This window comes from Borostomias antarcticus, assembly GCF_949987555.1.
Source record: "Borostomias antarcticus genome assembly, chromosome: 9".
NCBI classification, from domain to species: Eukaryota; Metazoa; Chordata; class Actinopteri; order Stomiiformes; family Stomiidae; genus Borostomias; species Borostomias antarcticus.
This window is the reverse complement of record NC_140242.1, coordinates 6577496-6597495: the sequence shown is the minus strand read 5'-3', so window position 1 is coordinate 6597495 and position 20000 is coordinate 6577496. Positions and strand designations below refer to the sequence as shown.

Here is a 20000-nt window from a genome sequence, read left to right as displayed (position 1 = left end):
TTGAACAGAGCCTAGCAACCCCGGCCAGAAATGGATCCATTTAAAAGCACAACATCGTTTCCGTAGCTCATCCCTGCGTGCCCCTGGAGACGCAGCGGACACTTTTATAATGAACAGTGTTGATTGGAGAGGCAGGGAGGCCCCGCGGGCGCCTTCACTCTCAAATCATTAGCGCTCTTATGGTGAGACCGCGTCGATGCCAACCACACAGGCCTGTGAGCTAGGATGGAGTCGCAGGCCCGGAGACCCCTCTCTCTCTCTCTCTCTCTCGCTCTCTCTCTCTCTTCTAGGGAGGCGCACGCACTGAGAGAGAGAGAGAGAAAAAACACAGACAGTTTGACGGTGGCGGCACGTCTGCTGACGAGTTCCCGATGTCTCTCAAAGGGGGCGGCGATGTTTATTTTCCATCAAAGCCAGATGAATGGTCGGCCACAGATCCCGGCTGGTGATTCTCTGGCTGTAGACTTTGGGCCTCTCGGGATCAGAACCGGGGATGACAAAAACCGACATGGTGCCGTTCCAGACCGGTGGCTATTGTGTCTGGGAGAGAGAGACTCACGTCTGGGGGTCATGGGGGGTCGTGGGGGGGGGGTCGGTGGGGGGTGCGTCTGAAGGACACGGTGTGTATCCACCCCTGATGAGACCGGGCCAGTACCTGTGGTGCCTACTGGATCAATAGTGCATTAGCGCGGAAGCCTGGAGGCTCTCTAGCTACAGGGGGCGGTGTGTGTGTGTGTGTCCCAGACAGACTGGTGAGCTCTGGGGTGTGTAGACCCCCTCCTCCTCCCCGCTCCTCCCCCCTGTCCTCCTCCAGGGATGAAGAGACTTGGAGGACACGGTGGCGACCTTAAAAACGTCACGGCACTGTTTAGTCATGCAGCTGATCCTGAGGCTGGCTTTGCTTTGAATGGGGCCTTTACACGAGATCCTACTCATGCCTTTTCCATACCCTTTTAACCAGGTCACGCACACACACACACACACTTCATAACCCCTGTGTTATGAAGATTAATCTTAGTCATCAGACCCCTGGTCTCTCCCTTTCATCTGTGAGCCTGGCTGTAAGTGGCATGTGTGTGGGGACGGGGGGGGACGGGAGGGGACGGGGGAGGGGGGGCAGGGGGGGGTGAGGGGTTGAGGGAGCAGCCTGTCACTCGCCACTGATCACAGCCTTGCTAATCACAGATAAGCCACAGACCCCTGGACCTGCTTAACATCCACACACAGGCTCTCTCTCTCTCTCTCTCTCTCTCTCTCTCCCTTTCTCTCCCTCTCGCACACATGCCCTTGCTTTTTCTTTCTCTGTCTTCCTCTCTCTCTCTTTCTCTCTCTCTCTCTCTCTCTCTCTCTCTTTCTCATTCTCTCTCTTTCTTTCAGGCTGCTCAGTGGAACGTGACCTGCTTTTACATTTATTGCCCTCCATCCTTCAACATTCCCTTATCCCTCCTCTGTTTCTCTCTCTCTCTCTCTCTCTTTCTTTCTTTCTTTTTCTTCCCCCTCCACCACGCTTGTTTGATCCGCCTGTCCCGTCCTTTCTTGAGGAATGTCTCCCAGCCGAGACCGTGTCCACCTCTGCTAGCCGCCCTCAGTCAAGCCCCCTGGAATTCACGCCTGAGAAACAGGCATAGAGCTGGACGCCCGACCGCCTCAAAGGCCCCCTCCTAAGGCTTTGTGTTGAGGAGGGTGCGGAATGTGGGGCGTTTTTTACGCCCCTTTACGAGTTCAACTGGTGAAAATCCCCCTACTGGGCGCAAACCCCCCCCCTCTCCAACGCGTTAGTTTTCTCACCTTCGTGAGAAAACTAACGCTGATTGGTGCGTTCCGTTCGTTTGACAGACAGACTTACAGCCAACCAGCAGCAACTTAACTCCTCACTTCAGCCTTCGGTTGTTACCTTGGTAACAGTGTCTCTCCCTTTATCACCCTGCCTCTCTCTCTCCCTCTCTCGCTCTCTCCCTCTCTCGCTATCTCATTCTCTCTCTCTCTCTCCCTCTCTCCCTCTCTCGCCCTCTCATTCTCTCTCTCCCTCTCTCGCTCTCTCTCCCTCTCTCGCTCTTTCATTCTCTCTCCCTCTCTCGCTCTCTCATTCTCTCTCTCTCTCCCTCTCTCGCTCTCTCATTCTCTCTTTCTCCCTCTCTCGCTCTCTCATTCTCTCTCTCTCATTCTCTCTATCCATCTCTCTCCTTCTATCCTCCTCCCTCTCTCTCTCTTTATAAAAGCTAAATGTTTCAAGCCGCTAGCCTTGTCACTGATTGATCACTGACCCCCCCCCCTCCCCTCCTGTCTCCCCAGTGGGTCCATACGTTGGTCGGTACTGCGGTCAGAACACGCCGGGCCGGATCATCTCCTACACGGGCATCCTGGCCCTGACAATCAACACGGACAGCGCCATCGCCAAGGAGGGCTTCTCCGCCAACTTCACCGTCATCTCCAGAACCGTGCCAGAAGGTGAGGGTTCAGGAACCACTGGACTAAACTGGACTAGACTGAACTAGACTGGACAAGACTGAACTAGACTGGACTAGACTGGACTAGACTGAACTAGACTGAACTAGGCTGGACTAGACTGGACTAGACTGACCTAGACTGGACTAGACTGAACTAGACTGAACTAGGCTGGACTAGACTGAACTAGACTGACCTAGACTGAACTAGACTGAACTAGACTGACCTAGACTGACCTAGACTGAACTAGACTGAACTAGACTGAACTAGGCTGAACTGAGCTGCAACACGGCTTTTCCCGGTTTCAAATCCACCATAGTCACTGCTGTGCTGTGAACGTTGATGTGGGCTGCAGGCTAACTCTCAGGCTAAGCTAACTCTCAGGCTAGGCTAACTCTCAGGTAAAGCTAACTCTCAGGCTAACTCTCAGGCTAAGCTAACTCTCAGGCTAACTCTCAGGCTAAGTTAACTCTCAGGCTAACTCTCAGGCTAAGCTAACTCTCAGGCTAAACTAACTCTCAGGCTAACTCTCAGGCTAAGATAACTCTCAGGCTAAGCTAACTCTCAGGCTAACTCTCAGGCTAAGCTAACTCTCAGGCTAAACTAACTCTCAGGCTAAACTAACTCTCAGGCTAAACTAACTCTCAGGCTAAACTAACTCTCAGGCTAGGCTAACTCTCAGGTAAAGCTAACTCTCAGGCTAACTCTCAGGCTAAGTTAACTCTCAGGCTAGGCTAACTCTCAGGTAAAGCTAACTCTCAGGCTAACTCTCAGGCTAACTCTCAGGTTAAGATAACTCTCAGGCTAACTCTCAGGCTAACTCTCAGGCTAAGCTAACTCTCAGGCTAAGCTAACTCTCAGGCTAAGCTAGGCAAGAAACGGTTCCTATCTTCCCTTTATTTAAGGGAGCACTCAGAGACCCCGGCTGACTTTATGGTAGCGTGACTTAGGGACACGGGCACGGGGCACGATTATGACAAAAGATGATAATTGCGATTATTTGCTTCAAAATGGTAATTGCGATTAATAATTGCGATTAATATTTCTATATATATTAATAAGTGATGGCTTTAGCTCTGCACAGTTTGCATATGACCTTCTGGGCTTGAGCGACATCATCTTTTTCGTAACCACTCAGCGGGAACGCATGTGATTGGTCAGACAGCATAAGCGCCTGTGATTCGTCCGTGTAGTCCTAGCACACTCAATTCAAAGCAAAATTATGAATCACATTAATTAGTTAATCGCGGAGGTCATTATCGCGATTTCGATTAATTCACGATTAATTGTGCAGCCCTAGCGTGACTGCAGCTCGGGACGCGTGGCCCTGGCAGAGCTGCCCTGTCGCTAAGCGTGGGGTGAACACGGTGTTGAGGGGCGGTTATTAAATCAACACCTCCCAGAGCTTCGTTACAGGGAAGTGTTAGGAGGTCTGGGGGCATGTACACACGGTGAAGGCCGGTGTATACACTGAGGCACAGCCCTGGGGGGAGGGGTCGCAGGGGGGGCAGACACAGGGGTCCCCCCAGAACAGCCACACACACCAGACCGTTTGCACACAGCGCCGTGGTCCTGGGGCTCGCCCCCCCTGACCCCAATCTGAGAAAAAGGCCAGCTAAACATTTCATTTAGGGAGAAGAGCTGTGAGGTCGTAGACCAGACCTCCCAAGTCCTCTCATCTCCCAGTCTTCTGTTGTTATGGCGATGGCCGGTGTTAAATGTATTACTAATCATCTCAGATGGTTGTAGTGGTTATAGTCCCCATGGGGCAGATTACGTATGTATGTGCACTGAGACACACACACACGCACGCACACACGCACACACAGACACACGCACGCACGCGCGCACACACACACACGCACACACACAAATATTCATGAAGGTGATATGCTCCACTTGAAAAAAAAGGTGAAAAGATAATTATTTCATGAACAAGGCTGATGTTCCCGTCCTGCCCCTCTCTCCCTCTCTCTCTCTCTCTCTCTTTCCCTCTCTCTCTCTCTCTCCCCCCTCTCTCCTCTCTCTCCCCCCTCTCTCCTCTCTCTACCCCTCTATCTCTCTCTCTCTATCTCCCCCCTCTCTTTCTCTCTCAACTCCCCTCTATCTCTCTCTCCTTCTCTGTGATCAGGCCTGCTCCATGGTGAGCTTCAAACACAGACTCTCATGGTCAGATCTCTCCATGCAGGCTTGAGACTACAGGTCCTCTTCGTTTCCACACAGCTGTGATCCTAATGTGAGACCATGCTAATCTGAAAGGTCATCTTCAATAGTCATCTATTCATTAATTAATCAAATCATTAATTAGTGAATGTGGATCGGAGGTGCTTGATCCAGACCAGGGTCTGAAGGGACTCGTCTTTCTGAGGATGAGAAGATCAGAGTGGAAGGATGTCCTTCTCGTTCGCTCACACAGGCACGCACACACACACACGCACGCACTCACACACACACACTCCATTCCTGTGCAGTGTGTGAAGCATAGGGTGTAAAGCAGTCTCCACTGCTGTCTGTGAGCAACACAGATGGTTTGTCCATCTGCTGCGCTGCTATCAGACCTGCGTCTCTGGGAGGCTGTCTCCCAAACTGAGCGTGTGTTTCTGTTGAGAGACGGAGAGAAAGAGAGAGAGAGAGAGAGAGAGAGAGAGACAGAGAGAGAGAGAAAGAGAGAGAAAGAGAGACAGAGAGAGAGAAAGAGAGAGAGAGAAAGAGAGAGAGAGAAAGAGAGACAGAGAGAGAGAGAAAGAGAGAGAAAGAGAGACAGAGAGAGAGAAAGAGAGAGAAAGAGAGAGAAAGAGAGAGAGAGAGAGAGAGAGAGAGGCATGACAGGAAGGGGACAAATGCAAAGAGGGAGATTTTCTGTGTGTGTGTGTGTGTGTGTGTGTGTGTGTGTGTGTGTGTGTGTGTGTGTGTGTGTGTGTGTGTGTGTGTGTGTATGCCTGTGTGTACTGTATATGATACAATATACTTTATTGTCCCCTTAGGGAAATTTGTCATGGACTCAATACTATATCCCAAACACAGGCATGATGTGTGTGAGTCTGTTCTCCTGGTGTGAATATGCCACCACGGTCCTGGTCAAGAGGTGAGCTGTTCCTCACGCAGGGCAGTCTGGGTGCTGACCCCCTAGGTGTCAAAGGTTGACCCCCAGAGTCACCCCTCCATCTCCAGCCAGGCATGCTGGGACGCCTCGGGACCATGTCAACACACACACACACACGCACACACACACACACACATACAAACCACTATGGTTAGCCACTGTATGGAGGGCTAGTTCAGGAAATGGCTCGGCCATTCAGGATGATATACGGCCATCAACTCACAGTCACTACGCAGAGCATTATGGGAAATATGCACCATGTGCAAAACAGATCATCTTCCCATCTCCCTGCTCAGGAGGAGATACACCCACAGGAAGAAGAAAAGCAGGAAAAGTCACTTGAATGCATAATAGGGTGTTTTTTTGGAGAGAGCATAAAATAAGCACTACACTGAATGTTTCATATCATACTGCACTTCCACTGGATGTCCATTAAAGCCTCTGTGTGTGTGTGTGTGTGTGTGTGTGTGTGTGTGTGTGTGTGTGTGTGTGTGTGTGTGTGTGTGTGTGTGTGTGTGTGCGCGTATGCATGTGTGTGTGCGTGCGTATGCGTGTGTGTGTGCGTGCGTGCGTGCGTGTTTGTGTGTGCGTGCGTGTGTGTGTGTGTGTGTGTGTGTGTGTGTGTGTGTGTGTGTGCGCTGGCTGGAGCAGAGAGGGTGAGCGGGAGCAGAGATCCACTGAGGTGGCACTGATGAACTCTTTTATGGTGGTCTGGTGGTCACCACCGGAGAACCAGAGTGGTCTGCCCGCTGACTGTCCCTCTCCCCAGGGAGCAGCTCTCCTTCTGGGGGACACACAAAGTGAGCACTGGGAACGTACTCTGGGCCAACAATTTAAAGTTAGACTAACATTTCTCTCTCTCTCTCTCTCTCTCTCTCTCTCTCTCTGTCTCTCTCTCTCTCTCTCTCTCTGTCTCTCTCTCTCTGTCTCTCTCTCCCTCTCTCTCTCTCTCTCTCGGTCTCTCTCGGGGGCCCTCTCTCTCCCTCTCTCTCTCTCTCTCTCCCTCTCTCTCTCTCAGACTTCGACTGTACTGACCCGTTGGGGATGCAGTCGGGTGAGATCACAGCTGACCAGATCGCAGCCTCGTCCCAGTACAACCCCAGCTGGGCCCCGGAACGTTCCAGACTCCACAGCAACGAGAACGCCTGGACACCAGCAGAGGACTCCAACAAGGAGTGGATTCAGGTAGGAACCCGTCAGCACCCGGCACACACACACACACACACACACACACACTTCATAACCCCTGTGTTATGAAGATTAACCTTAGTCATCAGACCCCTGGTCTCTCCCTTTCATCTGTGAGCCTGGCTGTAAGTGGCATGTGTGTGGGGACGGGGGGGCACACACACACACACACACACACACACACACGCCAGCGGAAGACTCCAACGAGGAGTGGATTCAGGTAGGAACCTGTCGACACAGAGCCTGTCATGATGATGTTACCGCCACACACCCTCACCCGGGCACACACACACACACACTCACATTTGAGACAGAGCAGGGTAATGGCTGATCATGAATAAGTGGAAGGATGGAGAGAATTGGCAGAGGAATAAAAGGCCATTCTGTAATGGTGACAGCAGACCACCAGGCCCTGACTGCGTCCGCACAGAAGCCACTTTTCCTAAATTGCCCTCGAAGTCATGAGCAGATCTCCGGCGTATGAACAAAGCCCGAGGCTTTTGGCTTTTGTGTTATTGAAGCTGAGTCATTGAGGCTGAGTCAATGTTAGGGTGCGCTCCTCTGTCGTCTGTGTGTAGGGTGGCCTGGCTCCAGCGCCTCAATCACACGCCCACTTTCATTTCCTAAATACAATCCAGGGTCCGGAAAGGCTCTGATCCAGACTGATGCAACAGTTGGAATTCCAACCAGACCAATCAGCATCCTGTGTTTGTTTGTTTTTATGGGGGGGGGGTTGTTTTTTTGCGTGCTGTGATTGGTTAGGAGATGAACTAATCGCTGAGGACTCTCTCTTCTGCGACGGCCATCTTAGGAAATGGCTGCAACGGGGTTCTGTTCAGGCTGAACGATGGCGTGAAAGGAAATGGCGTCTCCGTCACGTCAGGCTGTCAGCTGGGCCGAGTGAGTCAGGCTCTGAGGGCTCGGGGCAGCGTGTCCCACTGACCCGTAGGGACGCTGGGAGGAGTTGGGTGAATCCTTTTCGCTGATCCACAAATCCCATGATTAATTCTTCAGTCTTCTTGACGGATTAATTGCGGTGGATTCCAGACTGTCCTCCCACCTGGAGAGAGCTGCTTCCTGTCTGCTGACGGGGGCCTCGGGGAGGGGGGGGGGGGACCTCCAGAAGCTCTGTGTCTCACACACACACACACACACACACACACACACACACACATGCACACATACACACACACACACATGCACACACACGCACACACATACACACACACACACACACACACACACACACACACACACACACACACACACACACCCTTGTCATGCTGTGTTAGTGTACATCTGTGTGGATACTGTCTGATCGCCTCAGAGAGAGCCTTACAAGGAGAGACCAGATCCTTACAAGGAGAGACCAGATCCTTACAAGGAGAGACCAGAGCCTTACAAGGAGAGACCAGATCCTTACAAGGAGAGACCAGATCCTTACAAGGAGAGACCAGAGCTCAGAGCTCCTCCTGTGCTCCTCATTCTTCATTTCATTCCTGGACACGACTTCCTCTCCACCCCGACGCAGGCGGCGCTCCATGCCGACCCAACATGCATCTGGAGTGTTGCTGGTATTTCCTAAGCCCTCCGGACCCCTGTACTGTAAATGCTTCAGACTCTTTTTCCTTCTCCTATTCTTCCCTGCGTGTGTTTTAGTGTCGTGCCGTGGTCGCGGGCGGAGGAGTTGGGCCCCAGCGCTCCCCTCAGGGGGCTCGTAACACAGCTGACCCAAGGTCTAATATTTGCTCAGGGAGGTCCATAAGCAAGCCTTTCCTTATTGCTCCAAAAATATTGTCCTGCGGGCCGCTGTCCTGTTGCGCCCCTGTTGCGCCCCGTAGACTAATTTAATTAGGATGGAGGACAGAGAGGAGGGGGGTGGAGGGATGGAGGGATGGAGGACAGAGAGGAGGGGGGTGGAGGGATGGAGAAGGAGAGGGGGGGATGGAGTGATGGAGGACAGGGGTGGGGGGGTGGGGTGGAGGGATGGAGGGGGGGGTGGAGGGATGGAGGGGGGGGTGGAGGGATGGAGGACAGGGGGTGGGGGTGGAGGGATGGAGGGGCGGTGGAGGGATGGAGGACAGGGGTGGGGGGTGGAGGGATGGAGGATGGAGGGGGGGGTGGAGGGATGGAGGGGGGGGTGGAGGGATGGAGGACGGGGTGGGGGTGGAGGGATGGAGGGATGGAGGACAGGGGGTGGGGGTGGAGGGATGGAGGGGCGGTGGAGGGATGGAGGACAGGGGTGGGGGGTGGAGGGATGGAGGGATGGAGGACAGGGGGTGGGGGTGGAGGGATGGAGGGGGGATGGAGGGATGGAGGGATGGAGGAGAGGGGGGGGTGGAGGGAAGGAGGACAGGGGGGGTGGGGGTGGAGGATGGAGGGGGGTTGGAGGGATGGAGGGGGGTGGGGTGGAGGGATGGAGGGGGGTTGGAGGGATGGAGGGGGGTGGGGGTGGAGGGATGGAGGGGGGGTGGAGGGATGGAGGACAGGGGTGGAGGATGGAGGACAGGGGTGAGGGATGGAGGACAGGGGGGGTGGGGTGGAGGGATGGAGGGGGGGGTGGAGGGATGGAGGGATGGAGGACAGGGGTGGGGGTGGAGGGATGGAGGGGGGGTGGAGGGATGGAGGGATGGAGGAGAGGGGGGGGTGGAGGGAAGGAGGACAGGGGGGGGTGGGGGTGGAGGGATGGAGGGGGGGTGGAGGATGGAGGGATGGAGGGGGGTGGGGGTGGAGGGATGGAGGGGGGGTGGAGGGATGGACAGGGGTGGGGGTGGAGGGCTGGAGGAGGAGAGCGATGGGGGAGAGGGCTCGGCTCTTGGTGGGAGAGTGAGTGGGAGAGAATCGGAGTCAGATGGGGATCCTATTGTACGGGTTTTCCCCTACTTTCACTAAGGTCACGGCTAAGTATGAGCAACCCTGCACTTCTCCAAGTCATCCAGGAAGTGACACGCTCCCTCCCTCCGCGACCACGTCCTGTGCAGGTCCTGTCGAGGGTCAGTTTGTTTTGGAGCACAGACAGTTCTTCTCAGGGGGGCATTCCGTTGTTGCAACGGAGACCGGGGTTTGGGGTTGACCCAGAGAAGAGCGCTGAGGTCTCTAAATAGTGAGAGACTCAAACTGTGTCTGGCTTTACGGGTTTTTAGAGGTTTGACCTGGCAGTTTGGCACGCAAGAGACGTATGGATAAAACCATCAAATGCAGTGAAGCAATAAGTTAGAGTATTGGACTGTGTGTTTATTGGACTGCAGGGTTTGTGTGGATGACAGAGACTCTCTCTTTAAGCCAAGTTGGCTGTTGTGCATCGCTTCACAGATGGCTCCGCCCCTCATATTTGAGTGTGGTGATTAAGGGGAGAGGGTTGTCTGATCTTGTTAATCTCAGATTCTAATCTCCTGCCAAACAGAGGAGAATTCAATCCTACCGCCCGTCAGGAATCCCGATAGCGTATTGATCAGGGAGAGAGCTTTTTATTGGCCCGTAAAATCTGGAAACTGGGAACGAGACGTGCACTCGACAGCCAATCACACTGCCCGATTGGAATCCCACGCATCTGTTTCCCGGGAGACCGAATTTAGCGAACTCCGCGGTCGGCGTGCGATTTCACATCTCCGAAGGGACGCGCGTCACTCTCACGCCAGTCTGGCTTAGACGGGTTCAATTACAGCAAGCGTTGTTTAGAGAGCGTGTTGTTCATTTCAATTCCACAAAGGCAGCGGGAGTAGAGCTGTTAGCGTCTCTCCCCCTGGATGATTACCAGGTCTCTTGACAGCACCCACCACAACCCCTCAGATGTCTCAGAGGCATCCAATCAATTCATTATTTATTTCATTCATTATCTGGCCGCAATTTGCAGGCGGACAGTTGTATTATCAGGCAGGTTTGGATCCCGGGCATGTTTCTTTGCTCTGTTGTTGTTGTTTGTGTTTGTTGTTTATTTCATTCTTGAGCATAATCCAGAACATGCCGTCATCCATTTTGAATGCTGCTACATGTTAATGTGATGAGATGAAGGCGACATGCATAGATTTATCTCATCTCCTCTCTCTCCTCTCCTATCTCCTCTCCCCCTCCCTCCCTCCTCTCCCCCTCCCTCCCTCCTCTCCCCTCCCTCCCTCCTCTCCTCAGTACTAACAGTGGTTTTAATGTATAGATCTCTGGGTTATCCAGGTCGTTAATCAGCCTTCTGTGTGCCAGAGAGGAGCAGCTGTTTGGTGTGGGGAGAGATGGACCGGCTTCCTTTGAGGTTGGCTCGCAGATAAGCCCGGCTCCCCAGACCTCCCTCTGCTCAACGCAGGGGCACCAAGGCTGGGAGGAATACCGTGACTATCTACCCCTCCGAGCACAGCTTGCCTTTGAAGCCTCAGCCAGAGAGAGAGGGAGGGAGAGAGAGAGAGGGAGAAAAGAGAGAGAGGGAGAGAGAGAGAAGAGAAGGAGGGATAGAGAGAGAGAGAGAGAGAGAGAGAGGGAGAGAGAAGGAGAAAAGAGAGAGAGGGAGAGAGAGAGAGAGAGAGAGAAGAGAGAGAGAGAGAAGAGAGAGAGAGAAAAAGAGAGAGAGGGAGAGAGATAGGGGTAGCAGAGAGTCTGAGGATCTATATATATGCAGCAGGTTGCCGCTGTGGTGATGAATGAATGTCACAGAGGGAGTGGACCCCGACAGCTAGGCCCCGAAATGAGTATTTATGGTTCCAGTCTGGTTCCAATAGGAAGAGCCGTATTAGGCGTGACACGCAGGAAGGAAGGACCTGCATCTGTACAACACATCCAGACCTGGTCCACGGCCATGGACACAAACAGCCCCCTCCGGGACCCTGACCGGGAAGATTTCTGACCCCCCAGAGACACTGACGCCATGACGAACGTCTGTGTGTGTGTGTGTGTGTGTGTGTGTGTGTGTGTGTGTGTGTGTGTGTGTGTGTGTGTGTGTGTGAGAGAGAGAGAGAGAGAGAGAGTTTGACTGCCCTGAGTGATTTGATAAAAGCAGGACCTTTCAGACTGACTGAATTGATCACTCGCTGTCCCTCTGCACACAACATGAATAATTCAGCAGCCCCTGAGAAAGTCAACTGTCGATACCTGAAAGCCTGTCTGTGGACGATCACATAATAATAGTTCAATACTGGATTGTAAGTCAGGCTGATGTTGTTTTATTTCAACCTTGCGTGCTCGATAATAGCCCTGCACGTCTGAATGATTTATTTACAATGAGGGAGCCATTATCCTCCTCCATCATTTCACCCAGCGGGTGTAGAGAGTGGGGTTCGGTCAGCGGTGCTTACCTTGCGGTGCGCGTCGGCCGGCTGATGACTCACGTGCTTTAATTAGAAGGAGAACGAGGGAGGCGTGGAGACGTGATGGCGCTTCTCTTCAAGCGCCCCGGGGGGGGGGGTGCTGTTTACCTCAGGGTGGCTAATACAGACGCCAGCGGAGGGAGGAGGTGCATAATGTTCACCATGATGAAGGAGGAGCATAACGTTCACCATGGTAACACGTGTGCGCGAGCCTGAGTTACGGCCGGCCGGTCCGACAGGAAGTGGTCAGGCAGAGTGGCAGGAAGTATGTCGTGACCCGGGGCGGTATTGTGGATCGTACATTTCCCCGTCATACCGACGTGAATCATTTAACAAAGAAAACATGCTGCATTCCTTAAAGGTTGCGCTAGCAGCATGGCCGCTCCCGGACGGAGATCTGTCTCCATGGCGTCAGCGGCTCGTGTGTTTGAAGGCGAGGGGGCGAACGCCACTACGACAGTCCTCTCACACACATCCTGCTTTCCTCTTCTGACCGCCGTCTCTCCCTCCGACTTAATGTGCTTTCAATTAACCACGGTCAGTGGGACGCAGGGACTCTCTCTCTCTCTCTCCCTCTCTCTCTCCCTCTCTGTTTCTTTCTCTCCATCTCTACTCTCTCTCCTTCTATGTCTTTCTCTCTCTATCTACAGTATCCTCTCTCTCTTTCTCTCTCCCTCTGTTTCTTTCTCTCCGTCTCTGCTCTCTCTCCTCTGTCTCTCTCTCTCTCTATCTACAGTATCCTCTCTACCTCTCTGTCTCTCTTTCTCTGTCTCCCTCTCTCCCTTTTTACATTTATCTATCTCAGTTGCTCTCTCTCTCCTCCATTATCTCTCTCTCCCTCTCTCTCTCTGTCTCTCTCTCTTTCTCTCTCTCTCTCTCTCTCTCTCTCTAGCTCTCTCTTTCTCTCTCTCTCTCTCTCTCTCTAGCTCTCTCTGCAGATCTGAGAGCTGCTGTTCCCAGGCTTGTTCTCCTGCCAAGCGTTGCGTAATGAGAATATAGATCAGCACAGTAATTAACAGCAGTTGAAGAGTGCAGGAGACTGTAAGAGAGGACTGGAGGACGAGTCGGGCTTTGTGGGACATCCGCTTCAGCTACAAGTCAAAACAAGGCGCTTTGGCCGCCAGTCGCAGGGCTGATAATATCACCCACGGGTGTGTTGGGTTCAACAGGGAAGTGGGTGGAGGGACAGAGACTGATGCCAGTCACATCGCATGAGCAGCGCTGCCTGAACTGAGTCATCAGTCGTGTTTGTTGACTCAGCCGCCATCACTGTCTGGGCCACAGTCACCAGGGGTAGGAGCTGGACACAGTCATCACTGTCTGGGCCACAGCCAGCAGGGGTAGGAGCTGGACACAGTCATCACTGTCTGGGCCACAGTCACCAGGGGTAGGAGCTGGACACAGTCATCACTGTCTGGGCCACAGCCAGCAGGGGTAGGAGCTGGACACAGTCATCACTGTCTGGGCCACAGTCACCAGGGGTAGGAGCTGGACACAGTCATCACTGTCTGGGCCACAGCCAGCAGGGGTAGGAGCTGGACACAGTCATCACTGTCTGGGCCACAGTCACCAGGGGTAGGAGCTGGACACAGTCATCACTGTCTGGGCCACAGCCAGCAGGGGTAGGAGCTGGACACAGTCATCACTGTCTGGGCCATAGCCAGCAGGGGTAGGAGCTGGACACAGTCATCACTGTCTGGGCCACAACCAGCAGGGGTAGGAGCTGGACACAGTCATCACTGTCTGGGCCATAGCCAGCAGGGGTAGGAGCTGGACACAGTCATCACTGTCTGGGCCACAACCAGCAGGGGTAGGAGCTGGACACAGTCATCACTGTCTGGGCCACAACCAGCAGGGGTAGGAGCTGGACACAGTCATCACTGTCTGGGCCACAACCAGCAGGGGTAGGAGATGGACACAGTCATCACTGTCTGGGCCATAGCCAGCAGGGGTAGGAGCTGGACACAGTCATCACTGTCTGGGCCATAGCCAGCAGGGGTAGGAGCTGGACACAGTCATCACTGTGTGGGCCACAGCCAGCAGGGGTAGGAGCTGGACACAGTCATCACTGTCTGGGCCACAGCCAGCAGGGGTAGGAGCTGGACACAGTCATCGTGAGTGACTGACCTTGCCTCATGGTCATGTGTGGAGCTGGGAGGACGGAGACTTCTCATGAGGTCATCCTCTATTGTCTGGTGTCTGGTTTCCGAAAGGTCATTAATCTAATGATGTGAGTAAGCGTGGAGGGTGTGTGTGTGTGTGTGTGTGTGTGTGTGTGTACATTATGTGTGTGTGTGTGTGTGTGTGTGTGTGTACGTGTATATGTGTGTGTGTGTGTGTGTGTGTGTGTGTGTGTGTGTGTGTACGTGTATATGTGTGTGTGTGTTTGTGTGTGTGTGTACGTGTATATGTGTGTGTACGTGTGTGTGTACGTGTCTTGACACGCCTGTGAAACATTCCTCACAGGAACAGCTGGTGACTGAAACCTGTGATCAACACCCACATCCTCCAGAGCTCACACACCACACACACACACACATACACACACACACACACACACACACATAATGTACACACACATACACACACGCATATACTGTACACACACACACACACACACACTCATGCTGACACACACACACACCTTAGCCCTAACCTTTTAATTTTAGTCACCATCATACATGTTCCACCCCTCCGTGCCCCTGTTCCCCCATCTCTTCCTGTCGCTAATATACATGATCAGCGTTCAGGAACACGTGCATAATTTAACATCACAAAGACTCGTCCGGGTCTAAAAATAGCGGCATGATTCTGTCAGGTGATTGCATGATGAATGGAGGCTCTCTCTGGGCCTCGCAGGTTTAACGGCACACCAGTAATACAATTTTCATGAAAGGGGAATTAATTACACGTTAGGCTAATGGAATTTATTTTAAAACCTCCGGCCCGACGCGTGAGGTGGTGGAGGTGAAGGCGGAGGAGGGAGGACTAGCTTCGCTAGCCTGCCGGAGGCTGCTGCCTCTCCTGGGAGAGGCTTGGCCTCCTGGGGGGGCTGGGGCTGTTTAGCGAGGCGAGCGCCGGACGGGACCCCTGTAGAGTGCATCCACAGACACGCCGGCTTAGTTCCAGCGACCAGAAACGAACCCTGGTGCCCTTTGACCCCTGGGTGTTTGGCCCCGTCCCTCCTCGCGGCCTACAGTACATCCATTCCAGGATGTGTTTAAAACAAGACAGGGCAGGACCGTGGACCGACCCAGGACCGACCCTTGACCTTTGACTGGTGTGATGGAATGACCCCGATCACCTTGAGTGATACCAGCTCCGTTATCTTAGACCCACACCAGTGTGTAGATAGAGGAGGGACTATAGGGGGTGTGACAGAGACCGTTTTGGGTCCATTAAGGCTGGTTCTGGACAGGATCCATGTTGGGTCTATAGAGGTCGGTTCTGAACAGGGTCCACATTGGGTCCATAGAAGTCAGTTCTGGACAGGGTCCACGTTGGGTCTACAGATGTCAGCTCTGAACAAGGTCCATGCTGGATCTATAGAGGTCGGTTCTGGACAGGGTCCACTTTGGGTCCATAGAGTTCGGTTCTGTACAAGGCCCGTGTATCTACGCTGACCAGCTGTGTTCTGAAACACACTTGAGTCTGGCCCTCCCCTGCGATCAACTCGTTTGGTTATTGGTGCCGCTGTTGTTGTTTTGTTTTGGTCGGAGAGTCGGAGACAGTAGAACGTTCTTGTGGGTTCCCCTGGAGTTCTTTTGTGCTTGTTCCCCCGGCCCAGCCCAGCCCACCCACAGTGAGATCAAGCGGAGCTATTTGTTCCCACAGCTGGGGAGAAGGCAGTGAAACTGGTTTAAAGAAATAATAAAAAGGAGGTATTTGTACTCGCTCTGAGATCTGATCACACACCCAATTATGACGGGAGTCAAACCGTGAGAGAGAGCGTTTGAACCTCCATGTTCCCTCCAAACCCCCAGCCAAACCTCACGCCCAGTCAGACACACCCCCTCTCTCTCTCTCTCTCTCTCACACACACACACACACACACACACACACACACACACGCAGTATAAATGATGTGGTGTAACCCTCTCTGTTAATCTAATTGTACGGCGCTGAACAGCAGTTGGTCGTGGGCGGGCCTACAAGTCTCAGCGAGACTAATTGTCTTTCTGCTTTTCTGGTTGCGTTTGTCAGTGTAATGACTGTAGCCCTTACTCTGCTCTCTGCTGTTCAACACACAGCGTTGACTCACCTCCACACTGCCAGGTGAGAGAGAACAACACACACACACACACACACACACTACATGACTGTAGGAAACTGGGGAGGACCCTGAGAAAGAGATTGAAGTCAAGGGAATGGTGACAGGAAGGTCTGATATCTTTCAACCCGGCGTTTCCTGGAAAAGGGTGTGTGTGTGTGTGTGTGTGTGTGTGTGTGTGTGTGTGTGTGTGTGTGTGTGTGTGTGTGTGTGTCCCGAGGCATATGTTACACCTGGGGCCCAGGCTGTAATGTGCCATTTGTCTGCGAGTGGGCATCAGTCCAAACACCCTCTTATGAAATATCACCTTGTTCAGAGTAAAAAAAGAGAAACTGAGATTGTTTTGTGCCGTCAGCATTTTCTCAACTTACAAAATCCAGGTCCAGGCGTGGGAGTCTTATTTTACACCCTTTTACACCATCATTAAATCATCCATTAAGCACGACTTTCAGACAACTCACTAAGAGAATGACGACAAATCATCTATCTGCTTCCACCAGCGTTACGATCTGTCCTGGAACGGTTGAGCTGAGAGGTGGAAGGCTTCTCTCACAGAGCCCTGTGTGACGTATCCATGCCCCTGAGTAGAAACTAGTCCCCCCAGCTGTGATAATGATCCTGTCTGTTTGTTTTCTGTCTGGCCACAGCGCTGTTGTTGGCTGGAGATGTAGATGTCCGGTCTCGCTGGCAGCCTGTGGGCGCCGACTGACCCGCGCTGGCCTGCTCCGCTAGCTCCGCCTCTCCCTCCTCCCTCCTCCTGACCCGTGCTGGCCTGCTCTGCTAGCTCCGCCTCTCCCTCCTCCCTCCTCCTGACCCGTGCTGGCCTGCTACGCTAGCTCCGCCTCTCCCTCCTCCCTCCTCCTGACCCATGCTGGCCTGCTCCGCTAGCTCCGCCTCTCCCTCCTCCCTCCTCCTGACCCTGAGTGAAACAGGCGCTCAGTAATAAATTATGACCTTCCTCATTACTGAGGTGCTGTTATCAGGGCTGTGTCCGTGAAATCAGTCTGTTCTCACTCCTCCTCCTCTCATCTCTCGCTGTTCTCTCTCTCCCTCTCTCTCTCTCTCCCTCTCTCTCTCTCTCTCCCTCTCTCTCTCTCTCTCTCTCTCCTCTCCTCTCCTCTCCTCTACTCATCTCACTGTGCCTCAGTCTCTCCAGTCAGGAGTGGTTCAGTCTCTCAGACAGTGACCGCTGGGTGAGTCAGCTCTCTGGCCGTTCGACAGAGGAACGATGTGATCAAGTGACCTTCTCTCTCTCTCTCTCTCTCTCTCTCTCTCTCTCTCTCTCTCCCTCTCCCCTCTCCCTCTCTCTCTCTCTCCCTCTCTCTCTCTCCCTCTCTCTCTCTCTCTCTCTCTCTCTCGTCAGCGCAACCTCCTGACGGGCCCATGCATGCATGGGCGCAGCTCGGCAATGAGAGGAGAGCGTTTCGGCGAGTGTTCTCCATAGGGCCGGTCACGCGCTGACCTCACCCCCTCACGGCTTTTTAATTCATTACCGCTAACGAGCCCAATCAAGAGGAGCCGTCCCCAAGGCCAGGTCGTTCCATTCGGCATTGCCTTTAATAAGCAGCCCTGTCATTGGTCCAGGGTTGGCGGGGAGTCAGGGCAGCTCATATTCAGGCTTTCGGAGGGGACGATTGAGGACGAGGAACCTGCCTCGGCTAATATATCCCTCCGCCCGTTCTGCCCTTCTTGTCCTCTGTCCTCCATCTGGATGCGTCGTGACTCCGACCCCACGAGGGGAAACTCTGGAAGTTTCCACCTCTGAGAAGGATGGCTCTGGGGAGATTTGGCTCCGCCTCCGTTCGCCAGGCTGTGCGCCCGGTAAGCCCCCTTGAGCTACTCGGCTCTTTCCTTCTCATCCCTCGCTTCCAAATCCTCGAGCGGGAGGGGGGGGGGGGCTTTTGGGGGGGAGGATGACAGAGGAGCCCTCATTCGCCGTCTGTTTTTATCTTCGCCGCCATCGGAGGGGGAGTGCGTCGAATAAAGGGAGGACTAACATGGCTGCCAGCTCACTTTTCCTCCTCTGCTGATCTCTGCTCAGAGCCCCTAAGTACAGTCATGTAGGGTTGGAGGGAGAATGGGTCTCTCTCTCTCTCTCTCTCCCTCTCTCTCTCTCTCTCTCTCTTTCCTACGCTCTCTCTCTCTCTCTCTCTCTCTCTCTCTCTCTCTCTCTTTCCTACGCTCTCTCCATCTCTTTCTCTCCGTGTATTTAATATGCCGCTCTGGTGCTTCTCTGATCGGAGTGGAATGGGGCTGATCTCCGTGGATTCGCTGCTGTCAGACACACACACGTGCGCACGCCTCACTCCCTGGTGCGGATTTAGTCATCTTCACCGGGCTCCGGTGGCATCCGTCAGAATCTAAGCCTGTCTCCGCCCCGACACCAGAGGCTGAGAGAGCCTCGTTTCCTCGCTAGGCTGCGCGGTTTCCAGCGTTAGCTGAGCGCTCAGAGGCCTCACTCCTGATCAGAGACAGCCAGGGAGGGAGGGAGGGGGAGGGGGGAGAGAAGGGGGGAGTGAGAGGGAGAGTGATGGAAAAGGGGAGAGGGAGGGAGAGGGGGAAGGGGGAGAGAGAGAGGGAGAGAGGGAGGGAGAGAGAGGGAGGGAGGGAGGGAGAGAGAGAAGGGGGAGAGAGAGAGGAGAGTGATGGAAAATGGAGAGAGGGAGGGAGAGGGAGAAGGGGGAGAGAGGGAGGAAGGGAGAGAGAGAGGGAGAGGGAGAAGGGAGGAGAGAGTTGGAGAGTAAGATTAGAAGAGGGAGAGGGAGGAGAGGGAGGGAGAGAGAGAGGGAGAGAGAGGGAGGGAGAGGGAGAGAGAGGGAGAGAGAGAGGGAGTGAGAGAGAGAGAGAGAGGGAGAGAGAGGGTAGGGAGAGGGAGAGAGAGAGGGAGAGAGAGAGAAGAGGAGAGAGAGAGGGAGAGAGAGAGGGAGGGAGAGGATAGAGAGAGAGAGAAGGGGGAGAGAGAGAGAGGGAGGAGAGGAGAGAGAGGGAGGGAGAGGGGGAGAGGAGAGGGGGAGAAGGGAGGAGAGACACCAGCCGGCAGCGTCGACACACCGGGGTCCCGCCGAGCTGTCCTCCTCTCCTCCGCTCCCCTCCCTCTCTCCCTCTCCTTCCTTTCCTCCTCCTCTCCATCCCTCTCTTCTCCTCCGCCAGTCTGCCTCTCCTCCCTTGCCACCCCGAGGCCAGGATGAGGAAGAGAGGAGAAAGGTTGATTGGACTCGATGGCGACAGCCAGCAGATGTAATGTAACAGAAGACCAGTGTGTCCCTCTGTCGAGGGGACCGACACACACACACACACACACACACACACACCTCTGTGTAGGAGGAGGGGTGTGTGCGTGTGTGCGTTCGTGTGTGTGGGTGTAATACCGCCCTCCATTCCTGGCGGACTTGGTCATGGTAACAATCACATGTGATGGTAGACAGGCGGACAGTTTAGTCCAGTGGTGATGTAAAACAGAACAGCGTTCTCTACAACCCTCTCTGAGAAACACTCTACAGTCCGCCCTGCGTCTCACAAGAGTCTAGTCTGCTGCGGGGCACACACACACACACACACACACATACACACGCACACGCACATACACACACACGTGTGCGCTCCGTCCTGCTCCTGTCTCTCCCTGGTTGTTGTCTATCTGCACAGATGGTGCTGCAGTAAAGCTTTCTAAGGGTTAGTCAAGTTCCTCCTTACTGCCCACCCGCCT

At 53.9% G+C, this 20000-nt stretch overlaps 1 protein-coding gene across 1 annotated transcript in view; it reads left to right on the top strand.

Annotated features, from left to right (window-relative positions):
• The window catches only part of LOC311313445 (neuropilin-1a-like), a gene marked incomplete at its 5' end in the record, with an annotated part of 26578 nt that overhangs the window by 2581 nt on the left and 3997 nt on the right, over positions 1–20000 (top strand). Inside the window, 3 exons of the mRNA XM_084443571.1 lie at positions 2293–2448; positions 6567–6733; positions 8396–8472. Coding sequence (XP_084299697.1) covers positions 2293–2448; positions 6567–6733; positions 8396–8472 — 400 coding nt within the window. The remainder of the gene's footprint in view (positions 1–2292; positions 2449–6566; positions 6734–8395; positions 8473–20000) is intronic.